Below are 21637 nucleotides of genomic sequence, written 5' to 3' on the forward strand. Positions count from 1 at the left end.
AACTTCAAGCCCTGTGATAAAATAATAATGTAAACTTTGGCGTAGATACTCGTGAAATGTACAACAAAGCACTCCATTAAGAAATTTACATTTCAAATAATTCACTGAAATAACGCATTACCTGTCCAATTGTAACAAAGCCAAATGGGGCAAATCGTCATTTTATCTTCTAGGATTAGTAACACAAGTCATTTTAATAATTCTGTTTTTAAACAATTTACACATTTAATTAACTTAAAACTTGATAAATACCAAAGGTCATTGTTGATATAGAAAGTTTCTCAAGCTGAGGACGATATCGACCAGATAAGCAACCAGTGGCTACAAACAAATACCAGAGTTCCCAGGGAAGGACATTCATCTTGGTATGATACATTGATTCAAAATTTCTCTTACCTTTCATATGTTATATAAATATTTGTGCATTAAGTTTGTTGTTTTAACATCGGTCAAAGCTGTGGACGAAAGAGTTACTTTTAATTTAAAAACACACAATGATAATTAAAACAGCATTGAGAATTTTATTTTTCACAATTCCATTGGTAAGTATATTTTAACGTTTTTTTGCACATATATATATTATATATATGCCAACGCATCAATAATCGTTAATTTTAAAGTTTTGCGATTTTCTAGAATTAATAAAGTTAAAACGCTTATCTGTGGAATATTATTGTTTATTTAAACAAACTTGGTTCTTATAAGATATATTTTGCTTAACATTTTGTATATTCCTGTCAAGCAAACATTTTAACAACATGTCTTCAATCGGCTTTATAAACTAATAATGATTTACAATACTGATACAGCCTGCAACTTCTAATTATATCTTGCAGTGGCGGATCCAGAACTTTTCCTAAGGGGGGCCCGCTGACTGACCTAAGGGGGGAGGGGGCCCGCTCCAGTCATGCTTCAATGATTCCCTATATAATCAACCAAATTTTTCCAACGAAAGGGGGGGCGCCCCCCCCCCACCCCCGGGCCCCCTGGATCTGCCTATGTCTTGAGCTCCATTGTAAACAATGCAAGTGCTGCTCTTTTAAAATGTATTATAACTAATTTTACCCTAGAGCTTCGTGTGATTGTATTTCATGTTCATCATGGAAAATTATGCCTTATAATTGTTTTGCGTCTGACGCTCTTTTCTTGATTAAACTCCAATTGGAAAGCTGAAACCCCAAACAAACTGGGCGCCATTGGCCGGTTTATAAGTAAAGATCTATTTAACATAGCATGTTTTCACGTTGAGACTTAAATCCAAGCGAATGAAATACATTATATATTAGGAGTTATATATATATATATATAGCTCTTGCATTATCAGAAACATGAGCATGAATAATGTCCAACAAAGAACTTCCCAGCGTAAGAAAATAACACATTTATGTTCAAACCCACGATATATAAAACCCCCAATTTTTGTATAAAATTAGTTATTTTCTTAATAATTGACCAAATATTTCAAATTCAACAAAAATGTTTCACTGGTCATCCTTCATGACATATATTTAAACCGTTACACATCATGGTAAGTGCTTTGTATAGCTTTTTTTCTGTAGAAGAGATAAAAAAAAATTGAACGTGCTCATGGCTCAAATCAAGTAAAGTTAAGTTTTTTTTTCATTTTTTTTTTACAGATCAAAATTTTCAAACTCTAAACAGTTCGAGAATAGGTAAACCACCTTATGTTGACTGTTTTTTTTTATTCTCCACTATTATGACCTGAAAACGAAGAATGTCTAATAAACATTTTTGTAACGGTTATTGTGTTCGACCAAAATGTAATTAAGTTTTGTCTAATCAGATATAGACTTCACCCTCCCTTCCACCTTCCACCGACCTTCTTCCGTCTTTTTTCCCGAATTTCTCAATGATAAACAAACAAGATAATTAATCTTATGGTTATCATGAGATAAAACACTAAATTTACCCATGATCATGTTTATTATTGCTTTATTTCTTTAACAGGGACAAAATGCACAAACTACTTCATTCAAGGAAGTATTCGCGGAGTTTGCCCTTGTTTTTATTCAACAAATTAAAGCAAAATCCCCTGAGGATTCTCATTTTCTCTCAAACGATTGAATTAAACGACCTTAAATAACTTATAACTGCTTTGAAAGTCATGTGCGGTAATGGTATAAAAAAATAGATGAATACTAAAATAACCAACCATTTATTTTATAAGACTTAAACTATGGTTCAGACATACAGAATTGAAGAATTTTGAAGGAAAGACACTAATTAAGATGCTTAAAATTCCTTTGTTTTAAAAAAAGTTATAGAAACAAAATTTAAGAAAACAAGCACTTGGTAGCAAATAAGACAATGAGATTGACAATTTGTTATTGTTCTACCTGCTTGTTAAATGTTAAACTGTTCAACGGGAATGGTTTTCAGCACATATACCATATTTCAAACCTGATCTCTTAAATTATGGCATTTTTTCTTTGTTATACCATTCATATACATACTACTACCCACTATTATTATTATTATTATTTGTGTACGGAATGCATGCTTTTTTCTTGATTTTTTTCAAATTTATTCATCGAATAATTGCTACGCTTTACCATTGCCTTTGAAATAAACAGTATTCATTTTTTGTCTTTAGCTGAAATAAAAAATGAAACAAAAGCATTCGTCCGATGCGCTTTTCTAGATTTAGCTTCATCAGGAACGCACAAAGCCGAACATTTGAAAGCCAATTATGTATAAGAATTGCAAACGTTGAAGAGCAATCCGACCAAAAAGGAGTTGCCGGTGAAAAGTAGCTTTGTAAAAATAAGAATATGTGATGTGAATACAAACAAGACAAAAACCTACCAAATTAAAATGAAGTGGATGGAAGCAGTTATATATAGACAAACTGTACATGCACATACACGGAAAGTAAAATGCTTTTATTTTCGAATTTCAATTAATAATGATTAAACAGGACAAGCACTTACGTAAGAAATACAGAACAAAAACAACAAAAAAAGGATTAAAATTCCTACAAAATTAAATGACGAGAAAAAAATATCCAAAATGTAATCCTTGATATTGCGACGCCCATTATCTTATATATCTTATGCATGTCAGTCGAGTTATCTGTATTTATTTTCGGATAAACTTCTTTTTCAGTTACTCAAAACTTCATAAATATAGAGATTAATTATGTTTAAAGTAAGTAAATAAAGTCGACTGTCTGTAAAAGGAATTCAAAGTAAGCAGGTTTAATTTACTTCCGAATGGGATATTTATGATAAATAGGAAGATTGAAGACTTTAAAACAACTTTTACGATTTTTTGTTAAGTCTTGAACGTCTTATTAGCTTAATTACAAACAGTTCAGATATGATCATGATGATGGAGAATATTTGGTTTTATTTTTATCACTGTTCGCTGCAAATTCTTTTATCAACGCAAAACATTGACGTGTTATCCTATTTACTTAACCATGTTAACGTACTGCTAGTACAACTTCTTCGCAATTATAGTTGCGAACATATTGTTTTTTAACCCCTTCCAATATTTTCGATATAAATTTTTAACATTATCTTTCAAACCTCTATAGTCAAATCTTGCTACTATTTTTTTCTCTCTTTTTCTTTGAAAATAGCAACGCGAAATTTTTAAAATACAGCAACAATTACAATAACCATATCGCCCTCTAACAAAATCCATGTGATTTGGACTCTAGCTAGGGTATGCATAGTTGTCTAATCGCCCTCTTTCAATAGTTATCAAAGGTATCAGGATTATAATTTAGTACGCCAGACGTGCTCAGTGACGCTAGGATATGGATAGCTGTTTAATCGCCCTCTAACGAAATTCACGTCATTTAGAATCCAGCGAGGGTATGGACATTTGTCTAAATGCCCTCTTACAATATCCACGTCATTTGCACTCTAGCTAGGGTATGGATAGTTGCTTAATCGTCCATTAACAAAATCCCCGTCATTTGAAACTCTGACAAAGGTATGGATGGTTTTCAATCTTCCTCTAACAAAGTCTACGTCATTTGGACTCTAGCTAGGGTGTGGATTGTTGTCTTATCGCCCTCTCACAAATTTAACGTCATTTGGACTCTAGCTAGGGTGTGGATTGTTGTCTTATCGCCCTCTCACAAATTTAACGTCATTTGGACTCTAGCTAGGATATGGATTGTTGTCTTATCGCCCTCTCGCAAATTTAACATCATTTGGATTCTAGCTAGGGTATGGATTGTTGTCTTATCGCCCTCTCACAAATTTAACGTCATTTGGACTCAAGCTAGGGTATGGATTGTTGTCTTATCGCACTCTCACAAATTTAACGTCATTTGGACTCAAGCTAGGGTATGGATTGTTGTCTTATCGCCCTCTCACAAATTTAACGTCATTTGGACTCTAGCTAGGGTATGTATGGTTGTCTAATCGCCCTCTAACAAAATGCACGTCATTTGGACTATGGCGCATGGATTGTTGTCTAATTGACAATAGAAACACCATCACCTATCTTCTTGTTTCATACTGTAATATCAAGGCAACACCAAATTAAGCGTACACTGTAGGATAAATTATAACGACAAACAAAACACACACAAACATACACTCAATAGTAAAATATATGCCATACAATGTATATATCAAACACAGAGAACCCCCTTATGATGAACTCGCAACCCGTTTCTTTTCAAGGTCAGAACAAGTGTAAAGCAAGTCTTTGATAATGTCACATATACACTTCGTGTTTGGATATGGGTATGATTTGTACCAGAGACATATGTAATGCCATATTCTATAACTATGTCTCTGTGTATACTAACAAGGAACAAAAGCTTCTGTTTCTATTTAGCAACGGTATCTACAAATTTTACTTCAATGAAAATGACACAATTTTATAACTACTGAATAAATGATTAATTGCAATGTATTGTTTCAAAATGTTATGTTGCTACACTTTCAGTCTTTATAAAGATGCATGCTCGTTACGTAAACAGAATTTTTTTTTCATTTCCCAGCAGCTTTTCAATTCAAAACAATATATAAAGGTTATTTGCAGTCCAGACTCTTTGACATTTGAATTGCATTATTGTTTTATTATGTATTTAAAAGCGGCGTTTTGCATTTGCGCCGATTTTTTTTTTCATTTGCGCCGATTTTTTTTACAGGTAAATAACAGGTAAATTACAGGTGAAATGATATAAGAAGATGTGGTATGAGTGCCAATGAGACAACTCTCCATCCCAGTAATGTTATTTTCATTTATCATTAAAGACCTCTTACGTTAGCCAGTTGTACATATGTTATGAATTGTCAATCATAACATGTATAAAACTGTTGTCTCCTGCTTAAAATCAAGAAGTAAAATTTTAAGATAAAAGCACTTTGTTTATACTTAAATGACGAATTAAAAATATATGTGCAGCATTCAAATCCATAAAATCGAAATACATTCAAATCATAAATCTGTTCTTGTCGAGTATGTTTAGGCAACACATCTAATATATTCCTTTCTTATGATTTCGCATCTTCTATATTTGGCGAATTAGTTGACCGTTATGGAATGTGTACTTGCACGTTGTCTAAGAATGTATGACATTTGTCATCAGAAGGAGCGGAGTGTCAGACAATGTCAAACGTTAAGCACTCATCGATTTCATTTAGGGAAAGGAATGGTAACCTGAAACATTGGGATAGCCATTAACCAATTGCAATGTCACTTGATTTGTCTTTATACTCTGTGCTCAGCCAATATAAAAGTATAAACTTACCTGTAACTTACCTGTTAATCCAATTAGGAAAAAATATAAAATCGGCGCAAATGAAAAAATGAAATCGGCGCAAATGAAAGAATGAAAACTTTCAAAATCGGCGCAAATGTCATACGCCCTTTAAAAGTGCTAGAATGACGATTAAAAAATATCACCAATGGCCACTTTTGTTTAAAATTTATTAAACTATAAATTTAACAACTCTCGAATAAGCCTCTTTTTTTTCTTTTGAGGGGTTCCAAACCAAAACAAGTACTTTTCCGCAAGGTTTGTTGGTTTGAGGTGTATAATCACTTGGACACTTATTTTCATCTAAAAAATGACCGTAACATTTTCATATCAATATTTTCAATTTGTTCTTGGATTTGAAAATATTTCAAGATGATTATTAATCTAAACATACAGGACAACGGTATGTTAATATGGAAATATAAACGCAGATCGGAGTAAACGAAAGTGCAGGTCAACAAAACAATGCCAACAAAAAGGGAATAGACATCTACATTTCATTCTACAAAAATCTCAAAGAAGGTCTAAATCATTCTGAATCTTGCTGTTTAAAAAAAAATCACAAATAACGTCTTTTTCCAGTAAGTATATATTGTATGACATTGATATAATCGGGGAGGGGTGAAGATAGGTTGGCATTTTTGTTTTAGGTAAAATGTACAAGAGGTTGGACAGGTCTCATAACGAAAAAAGGAACTGGCAGTATAAGAACATTTTTGCACAGTGGTAAGAATATATTTTGAGATGTGCACCGACTGTGAATATATATCACGCAACCCTTTCTGCATACTTTTCTTGGTATTTATTTTTTCAATAAAATGAGTCTTTTGTAGACGAAACGCGTGTCTGGCGTAAATACATTATTTCAGTCCTGGTATATATGATGAGTTTATTTACAAGTACTGAGTCGATGGCACTGCTGGTGGGGTTTTTATTCCCCGAGGATATCACAACTTAGTAGTCAGCACTTCTGTGTTAACATTAAAGTCATAAGAAACCTCAAATTAAAAAAAATAATGCATATGTTTTTTTATAACTCAATGGATAGTTTTCATTATAAAACTTATGTACATATACTTTTTTCTGAAGAAAATTCTTTAATTTATTCATATTTAGAAGAAGTTTTTACTTTATTTTAATTGCTTCCTTCCAGGAAGCAATTCCCCCGACATATTTTCCGTATGCAAAGTGACCTCAGTGTGACCCATCTCGTAAAAATCCGGTGATCGCAATACGCATGGATGTGCTTAAAATAAACTATAATTTGAATTTACATGTTAAACACGTCGTGCTCAATTGCCATGCTTTTTTGTTGATTTTTTGTCGATTGTTGACAAACAGGTGACAATCGTTAAACTTCGGCTTCAAAACACGAACTTTAATTGTCTGCCATATTTTCACAATAACACTGACCGATTTAAAAAAATTTGACGATTATACGAAATTTACACGAAAAAAATGATAAATTCGTGCACAGAAGACTAAGTTTATGATGTTTGTACGCATTGGTTCGAGAATTGGAAGAACATTATTTTTCACCGGTCACTCGTTTCTTATGACTTTAACTAACATTGATATGATCATATTTATAAATCAAATGTTTACAAAACTTTGAATTTTTGAAATGCTAAGGCTTTTCTACCCCAGGAGTAGATTACATTAGCTGTGGACACTTATGGCAAAACTTATAGGAATATTTGGTCCTCAATGCTCTCCACTTAGTACTATGTTTGGCCTTTTCAACCTTTTTTTTTATTCGAGCGTCAATGATGAGTCTTTTGTAGTCGAAACGCGCGTCTAGTGTAATTGCAAAATGTCAATCCTAGTTTCTATGATGAGTTTAGTTGTCCAGTCATGTTACAGAGTTGATATTTTGGACAGACATTGAACATGTTGGCCAAACATTGCTCCATTTTTTTAAAATCTGAATAACAAAGGGATTTGTTTTAGGTTTGATAAATAAAAATCATCTCTGACTAATCATTAAGCTCATCAGAAATGATCCTCGTCTTAATATAAGACTAATCATCTGCGCTCGAACTAAAAACAGTTGGCATTTCAAAGCATTTAACAAGTTTAAGGGTTGAAAAAAGACATAAAAAAATTCATTTATGCATTGTTAAAGAAACCCTTAGTGATAACTAATTTTAACATTTTGTGCACAGTTTCTTTATAACAAATGACCGCATCGATGCTACTTCATGGCTACACCACCGGAGTGTTTACTACTGTGCGCTGGTGTTTCCATTTGGAACAGTTAGTTTACCAGCAGTTTCACCAACCGATTAATCAAGGAAAAGGTCACCAAATTGATAAATGTCATAACCAAATCCTAACTACTCTGAAAAAGAAACATTTCATTTTTTATTACGTTCAATCATGTTCTAATTGTCCCTCCTTGCTAACAGTTGACATGTACATATATAATAGACAAGTCAATGAAAATATATCTAACGATTATCTCCACTGAAGGGTCGTCCAAGTAGAGTTGAAACATACTGATTACCCGAACGTCGAGTACATGTTGGTGATATTTAAACTTTCCTTTCGTTTAATCTTTAGATAACCATACACATGATCTGATAAAATTGTTTAATAATAAGAATAAATATGTGAGACATTTTTAATTTGAATCTTTTGAATTATTCTTTCACACGATAATTAAGTTTAATGTGAATATAACGTTAGAGACGTTGACTCATAGATATATCCCTCTTTCTTTTACGAGGAAATTAAAACAGGATGAAGTCTTCTACATCAATGTTGTCCGTTTAAAGTCAAACAAAACATTACAAACATATTGCACTTGATAAACTGGTGACAAAATAGAACCCACCAATATTTGGAATTTCTCCTTGAGACACTATATTGAATATAAGTCGACAAGAAACGTTTCAGATTTATTATCTATAATGTAAACATTGTTTTTCCCGTTTGAATGGTTTAAAACTAGTAATTTTTGGGGCCCTTAATAGCTTGTTGTTCGGTGTGAGCCAAGGCTCCGTGCTGAAGGCCGTACCTTGACCTATATTGGTTTAATTTTATAAATTGTTAGTTTGATGGAGAGTTGTCTTATTGGCACTCATACCACATCTTCATATATATAAATAACAATGAAAAGGAGTTATTATATGATAGTTTCATTACCAGTCAGTTGAGCTGCAGGTTAAGGGGATTCGTTTTAAACAGATTAAATGAATTTTTCTTCCTTTTATTTACCCGAACAGACGCATACTTTTGAATTGTTATTTTCAACTAAAGACAATATTTCTATGTTGGAAAATTGTCAGTGATATTGTCAACGTATATTTGTTCCGCCATGCAGAAGTTCCCCTGGAATTTGGTATAAACAATGTCATATCATCTGTTCCTGTTGGAACAATATTCTAAACCCTTTATCCAGTAAGGAACACATATTACATTAATTGTTTATCTGTATGTGATTAATTGATGAGTTTTATACTAGAGTTCGTATAAAGATATTTTTTTTATTTCGATTGTTCTAGGCACAAGTCTTTCAACTTTATTGCATTTCTTCGATGTAAAGACGAGACATATGATTTAAAAAGTTCGTTACCGGTGCTTATATAAGAAGAAAAAAAGAACATGAATACAGTCACCTAGCAATGATCTTGAATATCATATATAGTTTTCCTATATTTATATTATAACAAATGATATATTCACCTGTTTATATACTATACAGTTAAAAAGCAGTTGCTTAACCATTTAATTGACATAAAAGCTCTTCAAAGATACCAGGCTTATAATTTGGTACACGTGGCGCGCATTTCTCCTAAAAAAGAATTATAAGTGTAGCTTTGATTGAACAGTTGGTAAGCCAAATCAAATGCAAAAATTTGTCTACGGGAATCTATACATAGTAGTACAAAAGTAAGTGTTTCGAATATTCAATATTTAATAAACAGAAAATTGTAAGTCAACACAAAAGTGCTAGTGTTGACTACTGGGATGGTGATACCCTCAGCAAACAAAACGTCCACCAGCAATGGCATCCACCCAGCGATTGAAAAAACATCAAAGATCCAATTCATATATAGGATTGTGATCCTTACGCAGAAACTGTTCCAACAGAGTTGGGTGGAAGAAAGATAAAAAATTACACTCCGTAAATATTTTGGACACCACCACGAATTGGTTGATCAATACGATGTGTCTGTGTCTATAATAATGACAGTTTTACCATGTCTTAGTTTGTGGTTTTACATCTATGTCGTCTGTCTCTTAAGAACCGAATGTGACCTACTCACGAATATGGCCTATGTATTTATGATGTTTCTGTTGTGACTTTCTGTACGTTTCTCTATGATGAGAGTTCTTGCTTTCGGTTTGTGCTGCAACTTTGTCAGGTAGTGTTGCAATTTTAGCGATATTGTTTGCCATATAAGCGTGGAGTTTTAGCAAGCCATAAAACAAGGTTCAACCCACCATCTTGTCTTAAAATTTCCTGTACCAAGTAAGTGATATGACAATTGTTTTTAGGCGTTTCTTTTTGTTGAACTTCAGTGTTTCTATTGTTCCGTTGTTTTCCTCTTATGGTTGATGTGTTTCACTCGGTTTTATTTCATAACCAGGATTTGTTTTATCTCAATCGATTTATGACTTTGAACAGCGGTATACTACTGTTGCCTTTACGTGAGAAAAAAGTACATCGGTAAATAAAATTTCAATATTCTTGAAAAAAGTATCATTTAACTTTCGGTCACGTTTTGAAGAAATCATTTTTTTTATTTTTAAATCGAAAAAAAAATAAAGAAATGTATGACGGCAGATTTTTATTTTGTTTTTGACGATTTTCTTAGTTAATCAGTTTTACGAATGATTAGAATAAAACACATTGTAAATTCAGAAATAAACGGCCTACAAATGTAAATGAGCTGTTACAGTACATTACGATCAACTTTCCGATATAAATTTTGGAACCTTAGTTTCTATTGAAATGATGGAAAGTTATTGATTTATAATTGAATAAAACAGAATAATATACTGCGGATTAATTTTTATTCGTGGGATACCAATTTTCGTGGATTTTGTTATCAAAGCTGTCGATACTTGACAGAGAAAAGTGTTTATCTTAAGTTATCTTAATAGTCTTCAATGCATAAATAAGATGTCATCTTTGTTTTATCATCTCTTAAAACGTGTTGGCTTACCTGATTTAATAGACCGTTTTTGCTTGTTTAATGCCATCATTATACTGCACACTCATAATTATTATTAATTTTCTTTATTTCTCTTTTTTAGATAACCATTGCTTCTTCCGACAGCAAATTGTATATCGGGTTTCTGGGATATTTGAATCCAAACAACACTGACGTGAGCGGAAATTGTTGTGATGGCACGAAACCACCATGTAATGCCACATGTCACCTAATATTCAACGTCACTGTGCAGGGTAAATCAATGTAAGAACTTTCTTTTAAGTTTATAATATTCATGTTAAAATGTTTCTGTATCTGTACCAATTCTGGATTTTATGCAACAGGACAGAGAGACACCTTTTGAATGTGTTGGAGAGCTGCCTTGAAGCTCTCAACGACATTTGCGCAACCAATACTGTCTTTCAGTTGGTTCATATGTATCATGCTCGTGACCAAGAAAGAATTAGTATATGGATCCGTGTTGTATGGAATAGTGTCTATTGCCTTCGTATTGTTCATAACTGAATTTTTCGCTATATTGTCACTTTTAAAGCTATCAAATGTGTTCGGTTTAATTTTCCCCGTATGTTTACTTTTAACCAGACAATCATTAGGATTAATAGCTGGGACCAAATCCTCAACCACTTTGTATAGAAATATCATCCGTTGACTGAAGATTGTCCAGCTATAACTCGGCTAGTGTTTTAGTGACCGACCCCTCTTCTTTAGACCTGTAATGGCCTGTTATGAATCTGTTTTCATCCTTTCCATACAGTTCTTATACAACGATAAACATACGGTCGTTTTGCAATATTTTAAGCACACACGTAGATCTTCAAAACCCAGTCGATTTGGCTTTCTTAGCTTATCTGAGATGTGTGTAGTCCATTCAGGTCTTCTGCTATTTGCAATATCCCTCTGGTATCTTACGGTCCTCTTTTACAAGCCTATATGGATTATGCTGAACCTGTTGTAGTATATGTTCTTTAAGGCTGTATATGTTCTGGTTTTTGTTCTTTATGCTCGGAATATAGCCCTTTTTTGAATTAAAATGCATTCCCCAGTCTTTAGCTCAAATTTCTAGGTTTTGTAGGTCTGACTGTAGGTGTGTGTGGTCATGTTATGTTTTTATGTTCCTTTACAGAAGGCTATCATATTCCAAACGTCTGACCAATGATTTAACTGCATCTGGTAGATCGTTAATTTGGCAAAAGGAGAGAACTTTGTGGAACTACGGAGCCAAATGGCAATTTGTTGTGTGTCATGGTGTCTATTGCTTTGAAGAAGTCAATGATAGCTACATCAGTTTTTTCCCTGTGTCAAAGGATTTCATAAAGTAATAGAGTGACAACCAGTTGGGTTTCACATAAATAGCCCGACTTGAAACCGTGTTTAAGTGATGTTAGTACCCTGATGTTTACTAGATTTTTAAGCATATGTCTCCAGATAATTTGTTCTTACAGCTTACATGGTACATATGTTAATTATCCTGGTCTGTAGTTTTCGGGTGCGTGTTTATCTCTCTTTTTATGACACTTGAGGAGTTTGTATTTAGCATTTCTAAGGTTATAAATGCAAGTCCAGGTGATAGATGTTTTGAGAATTCTTTTGATATTATGTTTTGTATGTCGTCTGGTCCTGATGCCATTAATGTTTTTATTTTTTAGCAACTTTTCAACTTCTTCCTCAATGTATTTTTAGTGTATGTAGATTTTTATTGATGAATATTCATAACTAGTTTTTATCCATATAGTATAGTTCAGTTCCATTATATTGTTTTGGTCATTTGAATATTTTCACTGTTTGTGTTATTATTTTTGTGTTAAATGATTAGAGTTTCACTGCACAGTGTCCTGCCAGATGATTGTCATACAGTAAATGATTATGTTTAATTTTTAAAACGTTTTGTAGAGATTTTTCCTAAGCAGGACATACATTTTAATTTAATGAGTAATTTACGTAAGAGATCATATTATTCTATTCATTGACCAGAAAGATTTGCCTAGTTTAATAATGGAAAATAAATTAAAAAACGTTTTATTTTTACCAGTGGACAACAAAGCCTTAAACTCTCCACAAAACCAATAGAAAGCAGTGCCGCTGAGCATTTTCAGTTGAGTAACAACAAAGATCCTGAAATTATCAACCCGCTAATGTTCACGTTTGGTACGTGGCCGGTGAGTTGAAATTAATATAATGAGATTTTCGAGTTTACAAAATGTGAATGTAGAAACGTGAGACAAATTACCAAAATGAATTTCGGTTATATTAAAAATTGTGTGTAGGATTTAAAAAATTTCAAACTCTTTGTAACGTGAATATAATTAACAATTGGACGTTTTTTTCACAATGACAGCTGCATTCATGTAAATAAATAAATTCATCATGGATACCAGGATAACATATTGTATTATGTAGTCGAACACGCAGTTCGACTACATAAAAAAAAAAAATAACAAAAATATTTGATTTCGAGGAAAATTCAAAACGGAAAGTCCTTAATCAAATGGCAAAATCAAAAGATAAAACACATCAAACGAATGGATAACAACTGCCATATTCTTGACTTGGTACATGCATTTTCGATGGTAGAAAATGGTGGATTGAACCTGGTTTTATAGCTAACTAAACCTCTCACTTGTATCACAGTTAGGCTCATCGTTACGTTCGAATAAAAAAAATGTTAACAATGCAAATTTAAGTACAAAGTTGAAGAGCATTGAGGACCAGCCTTTTCTAAATTGTTTATAAGATCTTTCTATAATCCACGTATCTTGCTAAAATTCAAGAACTCGGACGTATTTTGAAATTTTGCTCTAAGATTGAACAAAATTACCTTTTGGAACTTTAGGGTTTTCAACATAACTTATAAAACTTACCCTTACCCAAGTTCTGACAGTCCATCAATGATACAACGTTAATGTACAAAAGGACTAACCGAAAAAAAGTCTTCAAAAAACCTCGCTTATGTTAGAGTAAGCACCAGACTCTGGACTTCTAAGTTAGCGAGATATCCTGTGGGATGAAAAAATCACCAGCAATGGATTCGGAATGTTTTCCAAGTAGTTGTAAAAAATCGCCAAAGATATCAGGCTTATTATAATTTAGTTACAATTCAGTTAATCAGAATCACGTTTCGTCTTCAGTTGTTCTCGAATCAAAACAGATGGAAGGCACAATAGTTTTAATGTTGAAAAACATTCATACTGACATAAAAAAAAAAAAGGTCCGTCCTGGGGACTATGGTTGGGGGTAAAAAAGCTAAGTGTTTTGGGCGTTTTCTGCATTTCCTAGGTAATAGTAAGGATAAAGAACATGACTGCATCAATGATATTTTATGTTAGCATCTTAACTTGGAATACTGAAACCGGAAATCCAGATTGCCTTGAAATAAACGTGTGTTTTCTAGGATAAGACTATTGTTGAAAATCTATGTCAATTAATATCATGATTTTAGTTACCTCCGAAATACTTTCTTTTCAACAGTATGAGGTCAATATTACGATCACAGTTTTTCATGACGACAAAGGCGATGGAGGACAACAAATTGTAGACAAATTTACAGTTGCCTTAAATATTCAAAACCCATCTTGGCAGTATCATCATAAAAACGCTACTGGAACTAGATCTCATTCATTTTCTTTGTAAGTACTTTGCCGTTAGAGTATCACATTGGTAAATTTATTTGAAAGAATTAAGAAATATATTATAAGGCATATTCATAACCACCTTCATAAGACTCTTAAACGATATCTTTCGCAAATGAATAAAGCAATGAAAAAACGTCGACTGAATGAAATCAAACGTTAAGAAAACAACAAATTTAACCTGCAGAAATCAACAAATGACTTCAATTATTGACAGACATTAACACCGTTTGTCTAGTTATAATAGCACCAGGTCTATTCGAGTTTTGATATACTTCACCAAAGAATATCCAAGTTCCACAAAAGAACAAAAACTAATCTTCTTTTTTCACAAACGGAGTACTTAAATACGGTCAGATTAAATCAGCGGCCAACAAGCAGGTATGGGTCAAACAATACTAATAACTAGTAAACAGTTAGAACAATTTGTTTTGGGCAACTGACAATTAATGAAACAATGCACCTTCAAGAAAGGCACAGTTTATCAATTTAAAAAGAAAGAAACTAATCTTTAAATCGAAGTTGTGTGTCTGCGTTATAGAGAAAGTTGACAGACAAATTATTACAAAACAGTCACAGTGAAGTTTAGAGTGTGATATAAAATTTTGTGAGTTCTAACAGAAAACAAGAACTATTGGTTAATCATATAAAAATGCAACATACACACGTTAGAAAAGCTAACCGTCTTATTTTCTACAATTAATAAAAGGCAACCACAGATTAGACAATAGCATAACACGAAACAATATAAATATAAGATATGGTATGTTTTGTAATGTATTTTAGAAAGAAAAAAAACCATATATATAGTTCATAATATGGATTTCATTTATGGAAGCGCTAAAAATAGTATGCTCCCCGAACTAACCTCGAACCTATGCAAGTTGTTAAAGATTCACTTATAAGGTCTTTGGATAAGAAAATAAACACATTTATTCTAAAACCAGTTGTTGGCATGATACGGTTTATGTTCTTCTCATATATTTTATGATGGTTTGATACTCAACCCTTAACGGGAGGGATTGTGCTTGATATTTATATGATTAAGACATAATCTTTCAATCAGTTTAAAAGAGGGACGAAAGATACCAAAGGGACAGTCAAACTCATAAATCTAAAACAAACTGACAACGCCATAGCTAAAAATAAAAAAGACAAACAGAAAAACAATAGTACACACGACACAACATAGAAAACTAAAGAATAAACAACACGAACCCCACCAAAAACTAGGGGTGATCTCAGGTGCTCCGGAAGGGTAAGCAGATCCTGCTCCACATGTGGCACCCGTCGTGTTGCTTAAGTGATTACAAATCCGGTAAATAGTCTAATTTGGTAGGTCATATTCATGAAAGGGAAGGGGATTGTAGTTACGACGTAAGGAACATATCCGATATCATTTGTGAAACGGTTATTCCATAACGGTCAACCAACCCGTGATGGCGGCCGTAAAATTTACGAAGGGATGATTTCAACTTCACCATTTGGAACTCTTGGTTTAATAGCTTCCTTGTGAGCAGCAAACCTCTATCAAGAAAATCATGATAGGAAATGCAAGCACGGGAATATCGTATCAATTGGGAGATATATACCCCGTATGCAGGTGCTGCTGGAATGTTGCTACTTAGAAATGGAAAGTTCACAATTGGAAAGCTGAAATCATCTCTTTTGTCGTAAAGTTTTGTTTTCAACCGACCCTCATTGTCAATTTCTAGATGTAAGTCAAGATATGAAGCCGACTTAACTGTATCTGTAGTATCCTTTATCTCTAGTTCGATTGGATAGATGCGTTCCACATAGTCACCAAATTTTGAATTGTTTAGTGAAAGAATTGAGGTCTAAAGGTGGCATGTCAGTGACTGCTAGTAGTCCTTTGTTAATTTATGTATCTTTGTCATTTTTGGGTTTTATGACATCTTTTAAATTGAGTTTTACTCTGTGTATGACTGTGTGTTTGTTTTTTTAAACATTGGCTAGAGGTATTGGATGACGGTTGAGAACTCAAAATAACATGTTTAACCCCGCCGCATTTTTCGCATGTCCTAAGTCAGTAGCCTTTGGCCTTTGTTAGTCTTGTATGATTTTTAATTTTAGTTGGTTTATATTTTGGTTTTATATATATATATTTCGGAGATTAGTTTGACGCCCATTATCGCTGAACTAGTACACATTTTGGTTTAAGAGCCAGCTGAAGCACGCTTCTAGGTGCAGGAATTTCTCGTTTTTTTTAAGACCCTTTGGTGGACTTCGGTTGTTTTCTGCTCTTTGGTCGTGTTGTTGTCTCTTTGACACATTCCCCATTTCTATTCTAAATTTTATGTAGAAGAAATACAAGATGAAATGTGACAAATATGATTAAACTAGGATGGCAAGTTAAAGTTATTTGTGTTGTGATTTTTTTTTCTATTCTAGATTGAGTATGATATTTCGTTATGAATGTCTGAAGACAAAGGAAAATGACAATGGATGCTTTAGTAGGGACTGTGTATTACACCAAAACGAAACGGAATGCCTTGATATCCTGCCGCCAAACAATCAAGATAACACAACCGATATAGTGTTACAAACAACATCAAGGCCATACGAATGTGGGCGTTTTGAAGTTCCAAATATGGGAGAGTTTCTGAATTGCACAACTCAAATGACCGATACAACAGAACAAGTAACACAAGATATAACTACGCAAATGAATATTGAAGAAACAACCCAGGCAAATAAAATTACAACACAATTAAGTCAACTAACAGACTCGGTTACGACAACAAAACCAACCGATGACACAAGCCCAACAATTACAGATATACCGACCAAAGAAACTTCTTCAGTAATTCCAGAAACTACACATGCAGACATCTCAACAACTAATCAAGCTTCATCCGTGGCTTACGCTTCACAAAATACAAATTCAAAAGTAACAAGTGATATTATGGAACATCATACGTCAGTAAACAGTGTCACGACAAATGAAAAACACACGTCTCTAAGGTCATCGACAAACTTACCATCGACAAAACAAATCTCAGAAAGTACCAGTAAATCAACTACTGAGTCAATAAAAACATTTATGTCATCAACGCCGACAAACTCGTTGACAATTCATGTTTCTACAAAGGATATGAACAAAACTGGAATACCAAGTGGTCCAGGTATAGTAAGCAGTCCTCCGACGCATTCTACCGACATACCCGATATAAATACAACGATAAAAGAAACAAATAGTGGACCAATGAAATACTGGCCTGGAATAGTTGGGGGAGTTTTAGGAGCTTGTGTAGTGGTTGCCGTAGTTTCCTACATTATATACAGTAGAAGAAGAAGGTGAGTAAAATTGGGAGAAAATTATGATCACGTGTATCTGTTATGCAAAGATTTTCCTAGGTTGGAATTATTGAAATATTTGTATCTAAAATCGGCATATATATATATATATATAAGACAGTACTACGCATACTTGAGGAAACATGAAAAAAGTTGTCTTGTATCATATACTAATTTTTAATCTGTATAGCCAAAAAAACATATTGGTTGATGTACATCGACCTAAATTGTTCGAACCCCAGCTTCTGTGATATCGTTGCAACATCACATGCACTGTGTCTAGTGCCATAGACTTCTTCCCAAACTACTCAATAAAATGTAGCTTTCGTTAGTCGAATACTACCTTTCTTTGTCGGCTTTGTATGATGTATAGTGTCTAGTTGTTCGTAACTTACATAAATGCATCTACTTGACTAATGAAAGATAATTAAATAAAGGCAACAAAAGTATACTGCTGTTCAATAGTTATCAATCGATAAAGCTAAAAAAATTCCAAAGCAAAACCTAGCGAAAAACATTAACTATAAGAGAAAAACAACGAAACAACAGAAATACTTAGTTGCTATAAAAACGAACGCCAACATACATAGAAACTGACTACATGTATTTGATAACAACTGTCACATTCCTGACTTGGTACAGGACATTACACTATAACATACTGCATACTAGTACCCATACTTTCAACAGTCCCTTCACTGGTACTACATCATATTTGAAGTAGTACTTGCAATATCACAGAAACTGTGTACCTACCACAATGTAAATGAGGACTCAAGTAAGTAGTATGTTAGTGAACCAGAACAGGCAATTTAAACACCTACGAATGACCGTCGCTGTAAACCAGACCTGCCTATCAGGCGACACTTATGAATGTGATCTACCGAATTAGAATATTTATCGGATTTGTTATAACATCAGCAACACGACGGGTGCCACATGTGGAGCAGGATCTGTTTACCCTTCAGGAGAACCTGAGATCACCCCCAGCTTTTGTTGGGTTCGTGTTGCCTATTCTTTAGTTTTATATGTTGTGTCATGTGTACTATTGTTTGTCTGTTTTACTTTTTCATTTTTAGCCATGGCGTTGTCAGTTTGTTTTCAATTTATGAGTTTGATAGTCCCTCTGGTATCTTTCGTCCCTCTTTTATATACACTTAGATACACTGCCCCCTCTATTGATCTCTATTGCAGTGTCTTTCTTTTTAATTTTTGTTATGTTCTAAAGATTACCAACCTCTTTTAATTTTCTTATTCGTTTAAAGTCAAACATGTATTTTATTTTTATTTTTTGTAGAATTAATAAAAGAAATAATGATATATACAATGTGAACCCGAAAAGATGGGTGCTTGAACCTCCAGAAGAGAATGGCACATCTGGTAAATCCGAAATAGCATTGGAAACTGAACAAGTTTGAAGATGAAAGTATTTAGAAAAAACACTTTCTTATTAACTGTGATATGTTTCTGTGCTGAGGTACAAAATTAGCACTGAGATTGCGAGGGCGCAAGTGTGACCATTATATCATAAGGTCAAAATATTTTGGAGTAAAGTTTAAAGTTGGGCTAATGATGTTTTTCAAATACAAATATCAAACCAATAAAAATGAAAATAATGTATAAATTATCAATTTTAAACAATAACAATTATCTTATGAAATGATAATTCATTAACCATGCTAAACGGAATAACTTGTTGATTACTTTGTTTGCATACATGACATCAGACAAATTTTGAAAACCCTTAAAATAAGGGGAAAATTAGACAAACAACTCAATTATAGAATTTAAGCAATTTCTGAAGAAACAGTTCATTACAAATATATAACTAGATTTCAAATACTATTGGATACTTTTTAAAAGCAAATAAAATATAAATGAGAATCTACCATAGATCGTTTGCTGCTCATAATATGAAGAAATCAGAATTCACTATTAACTATGAACTTTCAAAATATATATAATTTGATTAAGAACATTTGTAATCATATGAAATTTTCACCCTGTTTGTTTTAAAATTAATATTGCATTGTATTCACTCATAAAAGAAGACCATTTAAAAGTTATGAGTTTATCGGAAAAAAACAAAAGTATCCGATGTCCTCATCAATACACGCATCAGATTCAGTATACTGTGGATTCATTATTAATCGTCGGATACCAATTTTCGTGGTTTTCGTTGAAACAGGTTAACCACGAATTTAAATGTTTAACGAATCAAAAATTTGCTATTGGGTTGTATACAGACTTCGACAAACCACGAAATCAAATATCCTTGAAAATGCAACAGTTTCTTCACTCCACAAAAATTGCCGGATACTCACGAAAATAAACTAATCCACAGTAACCTTTTATGACCTCAAAAATCTCACAATTACAAGGGGGTTGGCAGAGAAATATTTAAAAACAAACAATTGAGAGGTTTATAATATATTTGCGATAATTTAGTGTATACTGACATCTATATTTGATTATAAGTTTGGCCAATTCACATACCAAAATGAAATGCCACTGCGTTGTAAATTTTTTTTATGTGAACGCAAGTTTTATATTACATCAAGTTGATTTAAGCTCAAATAAATTAAATCATCCTTTTCATTTTTATTTCAAGCTCTTCGTGTTTTGATTTATTTATCCAAACTTTTGGTATTGCACATAGTAGCTCTATTATTACAACAAAGTCAATAAACGACATATTTGTGTTTGCGATTGGTCTGATCGTCTTCCGCATCTTTCTGTAGTTATTCTGAACTTAGCAAATTCTGTATGACTAAATTTTGATTTAAAAGTAGTTTTTTTAAGTATTTTTTATGATGCTGTACATTGCGCTTGTATATTTTTTTTAAGAGTAATAAATCAGAACCTTACTTTTATATGTCGCTGGCGATTTTAACGATTCTGATTGAATTATTTATTTTATTCCAATTGCAATTATATTTTATGTTTATGAAATCAATTATATGCTAGAATATCATACAGCGCGGCAACATTGAATCAAAATTCAATACTTTGCAAATAAATAATTATGTCAGTTCAAACATTAAAAACAATAACCGTTTTGTATGTGATAATATTAGGATATGTAAACATATGCTGTAACCGAACTTGCACGTAGTAACGGTTGTGTGTGTATCAATCAAGCTAAGACTAGTAATATTAGTAATAAAAGTCGCAGTATCAAGGATAACTGTATAATGATCTTTCAAAACATTTGTACTATTCATCTGTAAATATTCATAATTATATTGCTTTGAATTAAGCATATTCATTAAAATGTATATGTAAATTATATATTGCTTCATTTATTATTAAATCGATTGTTGGTTATGGCTACCTATATATTGGCAACATTCGTTCAGAGATGTTACAGTACCTTCAATGTTTTCAATGACTACACTAGTTAGCCTAGTTGCAAATTGCATTTGAATTTATAATATATAATATGATGAATAGCGTATGACTGTTTTGTAGTTCCATTGGCGGATCCCGGGGGTCTGGGGGTTGGAACCCCCCTTTTTTTGGGCCGATCAATGCATTTGAATGGGGACATATAGTTAGAATCCCCCCCCCATTTGTCCTGGGTTGGGACCCCCCTTTTTAAAATGGCTGGATCCGCCACTGAGTTCAGACGTCCATTTCATTCAACATGTTCAAACTACGAATTTCGGGCCGACTAACTCCATAAATATGAATACCGTCTTGCTGTCCTGGTAAACGCACGTTTTTAAAAGTCATCAAACTAAAGACTTTAAAATTGCAAT

The 21637-nt window shown here is 33.0% G+C and overlaps 1 protein-coding gene across 1 annotated transcript; it reads left to right on the forward strand.

Moving 5' to 3' along the window:
• Positions 1 to 392: 392 nt before the first annotated feature.
• Positions 393 to 21165, forward strand: LOC143072334 (uncharacterized). Its single transcript, XM_076247222.1, has 6 exons — positions 393 to 542; positions 11015 to 11175; positions 12962 to 13088; positions 14398 to 14555; positions 16971 to 17876; positions 19174 to 21165. Exons 1-6 carry the CDS (start codon positions 495 to 497, stop codon positions 19292 to 19294), a joined length of 1521 nt encoding a protein of 506 aa, XP_076103337.1. The 5' UTR covers positions 393 to 494; the 3' UTR covers positions 19295 to 21165.
• Positions 21166 to 21637: the final 472 nt, after the last annotated feature.

Source organism: Mytilus galloprovincialis, chromosome 4 (assembly GCF_965363235.1).
Source record: "Mytilus galloprovincialis chromosome 4, xbMytGall1.hap1.1, whole genome shotgun sequence".
Lineage (NCBI taxonomy): Eukaryota > Metazoa > Mollusca > Bivalvia > Mytilida > Mytilidae > Mytilus > Mytilus galloprovincialis.

What these genes read in the sequence shown, in the direction of transcription:
- LOC143072334 (XM_076247222.1), top strand. Translation starts at nt 495, where the DNA reads ATGATAATTAAAACAGCATTGAGAATTTTATTTTTCACAATTCCATTG. An exon ending in TATTTTTCACAATTCCATTG is followed by an intron (nt 543 to 11,014) that starts GTAAGTATATTT and finishes TCTCTTTTTTAG; the next exon opens with ATAACCATTGCTTCTTCCGA. An exon ending in AGATCTCATTCATTTTCTTT is followed by an intron (nt 14,556 to 16,970) that starts GTAAGTACTTTG and finishes TTTCTATTCTAG; the next exon opens with ATTGAGTATGATATTTCGTT.